This window comes from Symphalangus syndactylus, chromosome 8, assembly GCF_028878055.3.
Source record: "Symphalangus syndactylus isolate Jambi chromosome 8, NHGRI_mSymSyn1-v2.1_pri, whole genome shotgun sequence".
In the NCBI taxonomy this organism is placed as follows: Eukaryota; Metazoa; Chordata; class Mammalia; order Primates; family Hylobatidae; genus Symphalangus; species Symphalangus syndactylus.
The window spans coordinates 66,916,307-66,930,521 of NC_072430.2; the positions used below are offsets into that span (position 1 = coordinate 66,916,307).

General features: G+C 35.0%; 1 protein-coding gene across 3 annotated transcripts in view; it reads left to right on the forward strand.

Annotated features, from left to right (window-relative positions):
- Positions 1–14,215, forward strand: part of MAP4K5 (mitogen-activated protein kinase kinase kinase kinase 5) — a 123,389-nt gene that overhangs the window by 68,034 nt on the left and 41,140 nt on the right. For all 3 annotated transcript variants that reach the window (XM_055289433.2, XM_063644580.1, XM_055289434.2), the window contains exons 9-13: positions 427–499; positions 6,713–6,844; positions 8,847–8,909; positions 11,369–11,450; positions 12,716–12,832. In XM_055289433.2, coding sequence (XP_055145408.1) covers positions 427–499; positions 6,713–6,844; positions 8,847–8,909; positions 11,369–11,450; positions 12,716–12,832 — 467 coding nt within the window. The remainder of the gene's footprint in view (positions 1–426; positions 500–6,712; positions 6,845–8,846; positions 8,910–11,368; positions 11,451–12,715; positions 12,833–14,215) is intronic.

A 14,215-nucleotide genomic window follows, 5' to 3' on the forward strand; every position in this document is an offset into this window, starting at 1 on the left:
ATCATGTTTAACTACAACACTTAAACAGTTTATACATAGAAAAAAATGACTGTAAAAAAAAATAGTACCAGAATGCTATCCTTGTTATATTAGGATAAAAGGAATACAGGTGTGTGTTTTTCCCATGTGTTTTATTTTTTGTGCTTTTTTTTCTCTTTTTCCCAAATTAACTTCATTGTGTATATAATAAAAATATTTGTTAACTTTGTTCTTAATAAAGTACACTTTCATTCTAGTAAAGTGCCAATAAATTTTTTAAATAAGTATGTTGTGAACTAAGCAAGAAGAGACTTAGGTATTCAATTTATGCACATTTTTCTAATGTTAATATTTGAATTATTAATACTGCCATGCCTAAGGGTGAAAGTAAAAATGTTGTTTGGTGTATTGTAAAGAACTGAAATTTTCTATTTTTTTCCTCATTAGCTGACTTTGGTGTGGCTGCAAAAATAACAGCTACCATTGCAAAACGAAAATCTTTCATTGGCACCCCTTACTGGTAAGACATTACTGTGATTGAATTTGATCCATTTTCATTTCTTCATGGTTTTGTGATCAACCTCGATACTTGGTAATAGAAGTGATAATTAAAAGTAGGGAGATTTGCGTGCTCCTTGATACTATCATAAGTTCTGGTTGGGTTAGGGAACTTTGATGCTAATATTCATGGTTCAGCCTTCCCTCTGTTGAAGTGCTAATAATTTTTACTATCCCTGTGATTTTATATTGAGAGGACTCTTAGGTATGAAATTTTCAAAAGATTTGCCTCCTGTAATTTTCTTACCCTTTCTTCTGGCATTCTATTTTAATCTAGGACTTTTCCACTTTAAGTTCCGGGGTACATGTGCAGGATGTCCAGGTTTGTTACATAGGTGAACATGTGCCATGGTGGGTTTGCTGCACCTATTGACCCATCACCTAAGTTTAATCTAGGATTCTTCTTCCTGGTTGTTAAAACTCCTACATCCTACCTACCATTAGTCTCACCAGCCACCTCACTCTTAGTGCATTCCACTGATTAGTGACAAAATAATCTTTCTAAAACACTGCTTTCATTATTGACAGATGATAGAAATAAAAAGCCTCATAACAAAACGTTATGTTTAAAATAGTGAATGTTATAAAAGGTGACATTTGCAGTTTGTGTGAAAGGTTGGATTCTTTTTTTTTTTTTTCTGAGACAGAGTTTCATTCTGTCACTCTGGCTGCAGTGCCGTGGCACAATCACAGCTCACTGCATCATTGACCTCGCGGAGCCAGATGATCTTCCCGTTTCAGCCCCCGAAATAGCTGAGACTACAGGCATGCAACATCATAGCCAGCTAATTTTTTGTAATTTTTTTTTTGTAGAGACAGGGTTTCATCTAAAACTCCTGGGCTGGTCTAAAACTCAAGTGATCTACCTCTCAAAGTGCTGAGATTACAGACTTGAGCCACCGTGCTTAGCCAATTTGGATTCTTTAATGTGCAGTGTTTGGATAATCTATTATTTGAAAAGAAATTTAAGTAGCTCCGTACCTCATACCTGATGTCAAAAAATCGTATGTGGAAATAGTCAAGTTCACACCTGTAATCCCAGCACTTTGAGAGGCTGAGGCGGGCGGATCAAGAGGTCAGGAGATCGAGACCATCCTGGCTAACATGGTGAAACCCCGTCTCTAATAAAAATACAAAAAAATTAGCCGGGCGTCGTGGCAGGCACCTGTAGTCCCAGCTCTTCGGGAGGCTGAGGCAGGAGAAGGGCGTGAACCCAGGAGTCGGAGCTTACTCCAGCCTGGGCCACAGAGCGAGACTCCATCTCAAAAAAAAAAAAAAAAAAAAAAAAACCAAAAGAGCCATCAGTAACTATCTGCTTTAAGAGCTGAGGAAGGCTTTCTGAACATCAAGAATAAAACCTTAAAAGGAAATGTTGATAGATTTAACTGCATGAAAATTTAAAACTTATGTATGTCCACCAGCTTAAACAAAATTAAAAGGCAAGTAAAAAAAACAGGAAATATTGTCTAAAATATGCCAAACTAGGTTTAATATTTTTCCTATGTAAGTTCTTATAAGTCGATAAAAAGAATGTCTCATTAGAAGCAGTTAGTAAAATAGTACATATTAGGTATCATAAAGTATGATAATGGATCACAAGAAGTTAGATTTCTTTTTTTTCTAATACCAACTCTATTAACAAAAAAAATGACATAGACTTACTTGTGCCAAAGAGAATACTTTTTCCATAAAAAAGAAAAGTAGAATATATCTAATAGGTGAGGGGTAACCAAAACTTTTTACATGAGACCAGTAAGAAAACCCCCAAAATTAACAAAGACTCAGTTTTCAATGACACATTAATCACAGACCAATTAAAAAACTACATAAAAATCTTACCTACATATTAGAAATACATTTTTAATTCATCCATAGATCCAACAACCTTTTCGACATATAAAGAAAAATTATTAACTGACAAACACTACGTATTGAATTCATTTACTATCACTTAAAGGGTGTCTACAGAATTCTCACCTCAATATTTTCATGGAAAATAAGTGGAAATAATAGTCCAGAGATCCTCATTAAGAATGAGCCACTGATAAACACAATATATTTATAATTTGTATAATATTTCATTCATGTGCATGTTTTGAGCATTAATCAATGTTTAATTTGCATCAGGCTTTTCAAATTAAATTTATAAGATTTCTTTTCAATAGGCATTCTCAGATGACTTTTGAAATAATTATTAAAATGGAAACTTACCTGTTTTGCCAAGTACTAGGATTTAGATACAGAATACATTCTTATAAAATTCATCTCCAATGTGCACATGTCATGTGTCTTTGAATGTACCTGAGAGAAACAAAGGCATCCCCACATTCCGTATGTTTACAGGGATTTTCAGAAATGACTTCTTTCATGTCTTCAACTAGAACTGGAAACACTGAGGACATTACCACATTGTTTACATGCATTATTTTCCCCCCAGTATGAGTTTTATATTTTCAAAGGGAAGTGGCAAAATTACATGCTTTCCCATATTCCTTACATTCATAAGTTTTTCTTCAGTATGAGTTTTTTTTATGTGTTCAAAGGGAACTGGAACATACAAAGGCTTTACAACGTTTCTCATATACATATGGTTATTCTCCAGTATAATTTTTTTCATGTTTTCAAAGATAACTCAGATAATTGAATGTTTTCCCACATTCCTTACATTCCTAGGATTTCTATGAATATAAGTTATTTCATGTTTACGTACAGAACTGGAATATCTGAAGGCGTTATCCCATGTCTTACAATCATAAGGTTTCTCTCCAGTATGAATTCTGTCATGTGTTTCAAGGTAATTGAAACGACTAAAGGCTTTACCACATTTTTGTTTTTACCTTCATAGAGTTTGTCTCCAGTATGAGTTTTTTCATGTGTTTGAAGGGAACTGAAATGTCTGAAGATTTTACCACATTTTTCACATTCATAAAGTTTATCACCAGTATGAGTTCTCTCATGTGTTTGAAGGTAACTGAAACAACTGGAGGATTTACCACATTTTTGACATTCATAGGGTTTCTCTCCAGTATGAGCTTTCATGTCTTCTAAGGGAACTGTATTGATTGAAGGCTTTACCACATTTTTTATAGTCACAGGATTTCTCTGTGTTCTTTCATGTCTTCACATGGGGCAGAAATGACGGAAGACATTACCACATTTCTTACATTTATAGGGTTTCTGTCTAGTATTATTTCTTTCATGTTTCTGAAGGGAACTAGAAAGAATAACTCCCTTACCATATTTCTTACATATAAAAGGTTTTTCACCAGTATGAGCCCTTTGAAAGTAACTAAGACAACTTAATTCTTTCGCATATTCCCTACATTCATAGCGTTTCTCTCCAGTGTGAGCACTTTTGTGGTTACGAAGGTAACTGGAATATCCAAGGGCTTTATCACATTTCTTACGTTTATGAGGTTTTTCTCCACTGTTAGTTATGTTTTTGAAAAGAACTACAGAATCTCAAGGATTTACCAGATTTCTTCCGTTCATGGAGTTTTTCTCCAGTGTGAATTACTTTATGTCTTTGAAGTAAATAGGGAAATTTAAATGTTTTCTCATGTTTCTTACATTATGTAGTGGCCTGCAGGTCATGGCTAGGGGCATGCAACCCCTACAGACTTCTTTGTTCCTTCTTAACTCTCACTGCTTCACTTGACTAACCAAAAAAAATATGTATTCTGAATAATGTTTCCCTTGATGAACAAATTAAATGACTTTTTTCTATCAAATTGGAAATATTTGAAATTATGGGCATACTTCCTGTCACTAAATATTTGGCAGTGAGAGTAGAAATTGGTAGAACGGGGGTTAGGGAGGGAGAGCATCAGGGAGAATAGCTAATGGATTCTGGGCTTAATATTAATACCAAGGTGATGGGTTGATCTGTGCAGCAAACCACCATGGCACACATTTACCTGTGTGAAAAACCTGTACATCCTGCACGTATACCCTGGAACTTAAAATAAAATTTGAAGGAGAAAAGAAATTGGTAGAACAATTTTGAAGCATAATTTGATGGTAATGTTTATCAAAAACTTTAAGCAATATTTATCTTCTTTATTCTCAGTAATTCCACATCTAGTAATTTATTAGAGAGGCATACAGATTTATATATGATAAGCTTTATCACACTATTTTAATGATAAAAATTGAGGGAAAATAATACACAACAGGAAGGGAATTACATTTATTCAATTCAGTGGAATAATGTGCTACTGTTCATGATATGTTGGTAATTTTAAAAAGCAAGATTCCAAGTAGTATATGCAATATGATACCATTTTATAAAAGGTGTGTGTGTGTGTGTAAAAATGGATGAAAATATGTGAAACAGGAACTCTCTTTGAGTGGGATCATGCTTAACTTGTTTTCTTCCATATTTTTTCATATATTCCAAATTGTTTTCAGTCAACACATATCACTTTAACAGAAAAAAGCCTCAATAAGTATCAGTTAAATAAAAGTTAAATGAAGATATAGGTGAGTTAGATAACCTATAGGATTGCCTTCGTCACATCAGAGTCCCTCACTCTCTCTGACTGTCCTTTTTGTGAATACTCTTCTAGTCTAAATTGTCTATTTTTTGTATCCTGACTATATTAGGTGAAATACTACTACTTTAGCTTTGTTTACTACTTCCGTAAGATACCCTTTTTCTGTGTTTATCTTAAGCCCTCCCCATTCTTAAGAGGGCCACACTCTCTACCTTTCTATACCTATGGCCAACTGATTGAATACAGTTTCTCACTGAGCCAGGAAGTGCAACAGTCGTAGTCAACTTGACATTCCAGTTAGCCACCACTAACTGATTCCAGTGGGTAGAGGAGATGAATCCTATTTGCTTTCTCTGGGCTCCACCTCAGCCTCTTTCCCCTGTGAAACTTGCCTTCAATTATCTTGCTCCATGGTGATTGTTTACTTCTCCTTACTCCTATATCCATTGTTATGTATGTAGCACTTGCATATAGTACACATCTACATGTTCACATTTTTAGTATACATACTTTATATCCTAACCACACTTGAGAGACAGTGTGTTAATATAACTTCTTGTAGCCTAAGTACATATAAAAGCAACTTGTACCTTGTGGATATTCAATTCAAATTAATTGAAGTTAAGTTAGTAAACATTTGAAAAGATAAAAGAATATTGCCCCTGAACAGTATCATCTATACTTTATAACTTCAGAGGCCTTCTACAGTACTGATTCCCAAACATGTAACTCCAACTTCAGTCTTCTGTATATTCAACAGTTGTTCAATAATAGCTCTATTTCAGTATCCACAAGCATTTCCTCCTCAGATCTATATCTTAAGTTAACCCCTTTCATTCTGTTCCCTCTGCTACTGCCTTTGAAAAGTTCTCTAACATATCTGCCTGACTGATTTCACCTGATTTCACACTATCTTTCATCTTGCCATGCAGTTTTAGATTGTTTGCCCTCGTAATTAAATCTTTCGTTGGGTCCCCATCATTTTCATGATAAAGTCTAACCTTTTTTGTATAATCAGTAGATCATTTATAATCTAGCCTCTACTTCTGAGGTTGATTTCCCAAACGCTTTCTAGACTTTCTCAAACCATGTGTTATTTCCTGTCCATTACAGACTTACTTGTAAAATAAGATAAAAATGAATTTATGCATTTGGACAAGCATAAATGCTTACTCTCCATTTCTGTATTTATCACAGACTGGTAGCCAGCAATGTATGGCCCCTTACCAGTTTGCAGGTGATACATTGAGCACTGTCCTGTCAGCTTTCCTGGTCTCCCTGAATTTGTACTCGTTTCCTCTCACTGAAATGTCCAGGCTCCCCACCCTACTTAGAAGTCTCACCTCCTTTGGGAACTTTTCTTTGGCCTTCACAGGGATTTAGGTATTCTTTTTCTTTTTGCATATTATGTAACAAGATTCACAAAAATAGAAACTAAACTAAAACAAGATTTTTCCTTAGAGCATAAACATTCAGAGGAGGGCATTCAAGATTCTTAATTAATTTTAAAAGTGTGTATGTGTGTGAAATAGAGATTTAAGCCTTTACTTAGTAATGTTTCTTCTTTCCTAGTAAACACCTCTCAGCTTCCTTCCCTCCAACAAGTGATTATAATAGGAAGTAACAGATTCAGATCAATATTTAACAACAAAAATGTTGTATTCATTGATTCCTTCTAGGATGGCCCCAGAAGTTGCAGCAGTAGAGAAGAATGGTGGCTACAACCAACTCTGTGATATCTGGGCAGTAGGAATAACAGCAATTGAACTTGGAGAGCTTCAACCACCTATGTTTGATCTCCACCCAATGAGGTGTTCTCATTATTTATAATTATCCAGTTATTGATCAAGTCTATGGGGAAAGTGAAATGCTGATAACTCAGCATCAAGCTCATGTTTTAAGAATGAAAAATAGTAAAGGTATTGTAAGGGATTTAGGGGTAATCTCATCCAAAACCTGTTGTGGGCTAGTCCGAAGGTAGTTACCTCAATTCATTTTTCACAATTACAGATCAAGCTCCTTGTTCTGCTCTTCTTCTCCTTCTCACTACTGTACTTGACTAGTCTTTAAAATAAATAAAACCTGTCTTGTATTGCTGCTCCTAAAACAACATAAGAGTAAATTGTCTGTACTGTTTGAAGCTTTTCCATAAAACAAATTTCCCTTCATAATCACACTAAGATATGACAATTAACATTATTTTAAGACTTTTTGAGTCTTCATGTTCATTCTTTTATCAATTGATCTTTTTTTTTTTTTGTCCTATGTGGAATTATAAGTAAATGATAGAACACAGGTGAAACTTTTCTAGTTATATTTGATTTTGTTTCTTTTTATTTTGTCCAGGAATAATGAAGAGGTATCTATGCTGAATATAATTATCATTTACATTCTAGGATGTATTATCTCAGAAAAAAATATTTGAGGGCATCTGAAAAGTTTTTTGATACTTTGAAGGAAAAGATACATTAGGCTAAAACTGACACTTTAAATGGTATGAAGCTAAAAAGAAAACAGAATGGTGAAAGTGTTTTGCTAACATGATTGGCAACAGATTAATATATACTGAATAAGGAAATCATTCAAAGACTACAAGCAAAAGATAGATTAAGGTTTATGAGCAAGTACCAGCTATGGGAATCTATTTGACCTCATAAGCAGCTAAAGATAATATATATTAAAAGATACCTACTTTTAGCTAGAATGCTGATAAGTACAGACCTTTTGGAAAAATACTTTGATGTTATTTATTAAAGGCAATACAAATGTTTCAGTGATTCCACCGTTTAGGGGATTATACTTCAGAAATAATCTAAGGATAGAAAATGCTAAGAATTATGCATTTCAGGATAACAAGGGACAAAATCTAAATATGTAGTAGTTGGTGAATTGTTAAGCAAATTGTTTAGCAGTTAAGGGCAGCCATTGCGTATCTATGAACCAAAGCAAAATGGAAAATTGATTATTAGTGAAAAAAATTATAAATACTGATGTAAATATAATGTAACTGGTAAGCATTTAGATAAAGACTAAAAAGATTAGAAAAATTTTTTAAAAAGATTAGAAAATTTTAAATAATAGAATGGTGGGAATATAGTTTTTTTTTATTTTTCCTTTGAATCATTTAATTTTTAAAAAGGAAAAATGTATTTGTTATGCTAAAAAAGAATAAGGAATTTGCTTAGAAACCTGGGATTTTTGTAGGAAATGCTGAAATAGAGCATTTTAGAACTTCCTTCTTAAATCCTCTATCATACTACCCCCATAGCCCACAAGAAAATGGGTCACACGCGAGTTTATGGACAAAGTTCTCTTGTAGATTGGTTTATGTATTTAATACAACCAGAGAATATGGGAAATCATTGTCCAAAAAAGGAAAACAATCAGGAAATGGATGTAATTTGCCTATACACCCAAAATAAATATGGAGGCCAGTCTTTGGTTAAATATGCAACCTAATGTTAGAGTAACGTGTCATCTCTATGTATTAGAGAATTATATACAATTATATAGACATGTGCTTACGATATAATACTAGTTACATATGTAATAGTGTAGTAAGAAAACTCTTCCAATATTTGGTAGATTTGCTTTATGAATAAGGGCTTGTTGGAAATTTAAAAATCTTCTCTGTAGTCGAGAATTTTTTGTAGGCTATCTAAAATATTAAAAATTTAATTTCTATATCCCATAGTAGTTTTCATCATTGCCCACTTATGTGGTAGTCTTGTATAAATTCATTACAGAATATTCATTCTAATTGTTAGACATAGTAATTTTGATATTGTTCTTTAACTATAATTTTTATTTCAGGGCTCTCTTCTTAATGTCAAAAAGTAATTTTCAGCCTCCAAAACTAAAGGACAAAACAAAATGGTGAGTCAAAGAATATATAGTTTTATAGAATTTTACAATCGAAAGGGGTATAGATTCAGTTCCCATATTTTATAGATGATTAAACAGAAGTCCATAGACATTAAGCAGTTTTCTCAAAGTTACACAGCTGATTTGCATGCGGACCTATGATGAGGATCTAGATTTATTTTCTGGTATTTCTTTTTTTTTTTTTTTTTTTTGAGACAGGATTTTGCTGTGTTATCCAGGCTGGAGTGCAGTGTCATGATCATAGCTCACTGCAACCTCAAACTCCTGGGCTCAAGAGATCCTCCCTCCTCAGCCTCCTGAGTAGCTGGGGCTATTCAGGAGTAGTAGGTGGGATGTGCCACCACACCTGGCTAAGTTTTGTTTGTTTGTTTGTTTGTTGTAGAGACAGGGTCTCACTATGTTGCCCAGGCTGGTCTCAAACTTCTGGCCTCAAGGGATCCTCCCCCTTCAGCCTTCCAAAGTACTGGGATTACAGGTGTAAGCTACTGTGCCCAGCCCAGTGTTTCTTTCTTTTTTTTGGAGACGGAGTCTTGCTCTGTTGCCAGGCTGTAGTGCAGTGGCACAATCTCGGCTCAATGCATCCTCCGCCTCCCGGGTTCAAGTGATTCTCCTGTCTCGGCCTCCCGAGAAGCTGGGACTACAGGCACATGCCACCACACTCATCTAATTTTTGTATTTTTAGTAGAGATGGGGTTTCACCATGTTGGCCAGGATGGTCTCAATCTCATGACCCCGTAATCCACCCACTTCAGCCTCCCAAAGTGCTGGGATTACAGGCATGAACCACCTCACCCAGCCCAGTGTTCCTTATAATCCAGTGTTCTCATAAAACTCAGTAATTTTCTTAGGTCTTTGGCAGATTGGGTAAGAAGTGTGGTGAGGGAAGAATTAGAAGTGAATACATGAAGATTTTGAAGAATCATCTATTTTTGCCCTGTATTCCTTTACTTCCATTAATTACACATTGACTTTCATGGAAGGTGATATGAAAAGGGTTCCCAGATACCATGACACTTAAAATCATTCTCTGTTGATTTTTCCCTCTCTACCTTCTGTAATACTCAAAAAGATTATTACTTATTTTCATCTTGATCCCTTCTTTCTTTTACAAAGTAAAGCAGTTTACCTATCTTTATAGTCCAAAAAGATGTCATCAATTGGTTAATAAAAATTAAAGATTATTTTTCTGGTAATATCTTCCCCATACATTTAATAAAAGAAGCTGTGCAAATAAGTTTCTGAGTTCTTAAATTCTGGAATTCCTTATCTAGATTACATGGATCTTTGAGGATCTGTGAGCCCCCATTCTGTATGTATATCCATTTTTCTGAGAAGACAGTCCATTGCTTGTTTTGGATTCTAGGAGGCCCCTCCCCACAAACAGGTTCTCAACCACTGCTTTATGTTTCGTAGTCTGTCTTAGCATAGTTTTATTTAGGACTCAAGCCATTCTGGGGATGATGACAGGAAAGAACGGCAAATCACACTGTGGAAAGAAAGGAGTTTATATTCTGCTGCTAACTATATTCATTTGTATTGACACTGGGTCCTTCCTATTCCCTGTTGCTCTAAGTTCCTAGACATCTGGAACTGAACGGTTTTACCGCAGGAATGACTGATATTCATTCAGGAATGAAAGACTGTTAGCTATAAATGCTAAATTCAGTCAGATTTCAGAGCAGTTATTACCATTGGAGAACCTTTGCCAGTCCCGATACTGTCTGACTCCATGTTATCTCTATCACAAGCCACCAAATGTGGTGCAGTGATTTGATTTCTCTGCAGAGAACTGCTGTCTGGTGGTTGTCATTGCTGATAAATACGGTTATTTCATCCCTTTAGTTCTTGTCCATTCTCTCCAGTGGAATACTGGCAATGGTAGAAATATCTTTTTGTGTCATTTATTAATAATCAAAATGTGATACCTTTAATTTATGTCTTCTGTCTTTCCCCACTTCATCAGTGAAGGTGGCATAAAACCCTTCTGGTTGCTAAAATTGCTCCCTCCTCTTTGCCTTTTTTTCTAATAAATTCATTAGCCTCTTTGGGATTTAAATAGTCTCTTATATTAACCCATGCTTACCTTTTGTGCCGTCCAACTCTTTTGGTATAGCACAACATTTACATACTAAGTAAATTATGCAATGAGAAAAGGACATTTTGACTCCTAAGTAGTATCTAGAAAAGAAGGTCATATATAAATGACACAGCCTGTCTATTTTTTATTGTTAGTGTAATTTTTGTGGTTGTATATTACTGTTCTGTTACTTAATTGTATTTTATTTAAAAGACAAAACTGACACAGATGTTTCCAAGGAATATATTGTACTTTAAGTGGCCCAATAAAAAATCATGGTATTTTAGACTAACTGTTCCTAAGTTAATGTTATTTACTAACACCGAAACATAATAGTAGTTAAATATTTTTGTATGTCTCTTTTTATTTGAAGGTCATCAACATTCCATAATTTTGTCAAAATAGCACTAACCAAAAACCCAAAAAAAAGACCAACTGCTGAAAGACTTCTGATTGTAAGTCATTGAAATTACAAGGGGTTTTCCTATAGTCATAAATTAGACATATCAGTAGAACAAAAGTATATATGTTTTTAATATAAAAATGTTAGTGATCTCTTACAGCAGGGGTCAGCAAACTTTCTTTTTTTTTCTTTTTTTTTTTTTTTTTTTGAAACAGGGTCTCACTCTGTCGCCCAGACTGGAGTGCAGTGGTGTGATCTCAGCTCACTGCAACCTCCGCCCCCGCCCCCCAGGATCAAGCCATTCTCCTGCCTCAGCCTCCCGAGTAGCTGGGATTGCAGGCACGTGCCACTACCACCTGGCTAATTTTTGTATTTTTAGTAGAGACAGGGTTTCACCATGTTGGCCAAGCTAGTCTTGAACTCCTGACCTCAAATGATCCACCCGCCTCAGCCTCCCAAAGTGCTGTGATAACAGGCATAAGCCACCATGCCTGGCCAGCAAATTTTCTATAGGCAGGTCACATAGTAAATATTTTAAACTTTGTGGGCCATACATCATCTGCCACAACTACTGAGTTCTGCCATTATGGCCCAGAAGCAGCCATAAACAGTGTATACATGTGGGTATAGTTTTAATACTCAATAAAACTTTATTTACAAAAAGAGGCAGTCAGTGCACTAGATTTTCCCCATGGGCTGTAGTTTGCTGACCCCTGCCTTAGAGAAAACTTTAAAATGTTGCTGTCAGCTAAAACAAATTGCTTTTCTTGGCTTCTAATGTAAATTTATAGAATACTCTGTGTATGTGTGTGTATAAAACACTTTTATATTAGAAACAGTCAATGAGTACAACAACCTAAGAAGCTTTACTGACATGCCAATATTTAATTATATCTCTTTGTACATTAACATAATTTTACAGAATTAAATTTATGCAGATATAGGATATACATGCTTTTTTCTTATTGTGATTATGGACCATACCACAGTATTCATTTGCATCAGTATAGTGATATGAGTAATGAATGTCATTGGTATTGCCATATCTAATCTATATTAATTTTAGAACTTAATATAGATTAGATAACTTTACAAAAAGAAATTGCTTTCTAAATTTACCCTACAAAGGCTCTTCAGTTTTATATAATATGTAATTATGGATTCTCTGATTAATATTTTTACTAACAGTTTATTTGTATTAGTAGACTCCCATATGCTTGTCTCTGCTAGTTACTGAATGAAAAAATGAAGATACCATTTTCTTTAAGCCATAGATGTAAAGGCATTCTCATGAAATTTCATTTTGTTTTCTTTTAGCACACTTTTGTTGCACAGCCAGGTCTCTCTAGAGCCCTAGCAGTTGAACTGTTAGACAAAGTGAACAATCCAGATAACCATGCACATTACACTGAAGCAGACGACGATGACTTTGAGGTAAGGAAGTGTTTGCAGTCTCAGAGTTGAAAATAAATGTTTTATAAGGCCTTAAAGTTTGCTTTTTTTTCTTTGTTTTCTGAGTCTATCTTTTAACTTAGTTAAAACAGGTTTAGCTACAGAGATTAATAGTGTAAACTACACTTTTCCTGCACATAAGTATCAGTTGATACTTTTTTATTGTGGTAAACCAGTTGATACTTAGTTCTTAACACTGTCTCTTTTTATGTTCTTAGTTTGGTTAGCCTAAAGTTTTCGTAACTGAGATTGAAATTAGGTGTCCCTCTGCAGAAATGCAGAGGTGCTTTCCCTTTTAGTGATTGCCCTTCTCTCTAGACCTCAGCTTCTGTAGTGGGTTTGATCATTCTGTGGGATATATATAAAGAACATCTGTTTCCAAGGAAATAAAGGTTTTAAGAGCCTTGCTTTCAACTATGTGTATGTAGCCACAACACATATGCATGTTATTTTTCATGAAAAGGACTTCTTAGAAATCCAGCTGCTCATTTTTGTAGTTGAATCTGTATTAACAGAATACAAATAATTTTAAAGAATGAAGCTGAAGTTCCTGTTGGAAAATGTTATCCTTTTCAGTATTTCAGAACTATTATTTCTTATATAATTAGTTGTAGGGCTATTCATAACTATGCTTGCCTTCTCTGAAAACATTATAGAATTATTTTTAATGTATTTTCCGTTTTTTTTTTTTGTTGTTGTTGTTTTTTTTGTGATGGAGTCTCGCTCTGTCGCCAGGTTGGAGTGCAGTAGCGCAATCTCGGCTCACTGCAACCTCCGCTTCCTGGGTTCAAGTGATTCTCCTGCCTCAGCCTCCTGAGTAGCTGGGACTGCAGGCATCTGCCACCACGCTCGGCTAATTTTTGTATTTTTAGTAGAGACAGGGTTTTACCATGTTGGCCAAGGATGGTCTCGATCTCTTGACATCATGATCCACCCGCCTCAGCCTCCCAAAGTGTTGGGATTACAGGCGTGAGCCACCGTGCCTGGCCTGTAATGTATTTTCTATAACAACACAACTTATCAGGAATGAGAGACTTCCTCTTCATTGATAGGTATCTATTTATGACTATATATAGCACAGCTATATTTTTTCACCAGTCTCTTTCTCTCCTTATGTTCCTTCTTCTCCTTTTATGATTCCGTTTTATTTCTAAGTTTTTCTGAATCTGTCTCTTCATGTCCTTTTTAGCCTTTATTTCCCTTATATCTCTACCTTCACTAAAGGGAATTTTCTGTTTCCTGTTTTTCAGCTTTAAATTATTTCCTATAAATATTATACTATGGGCCAGACACGGTGGCTCACACCTGTAATCCCAGCACTTTGGGAGGCCAAGATGGGCAGGTCACTTGAGGTCAGGAGTTCAA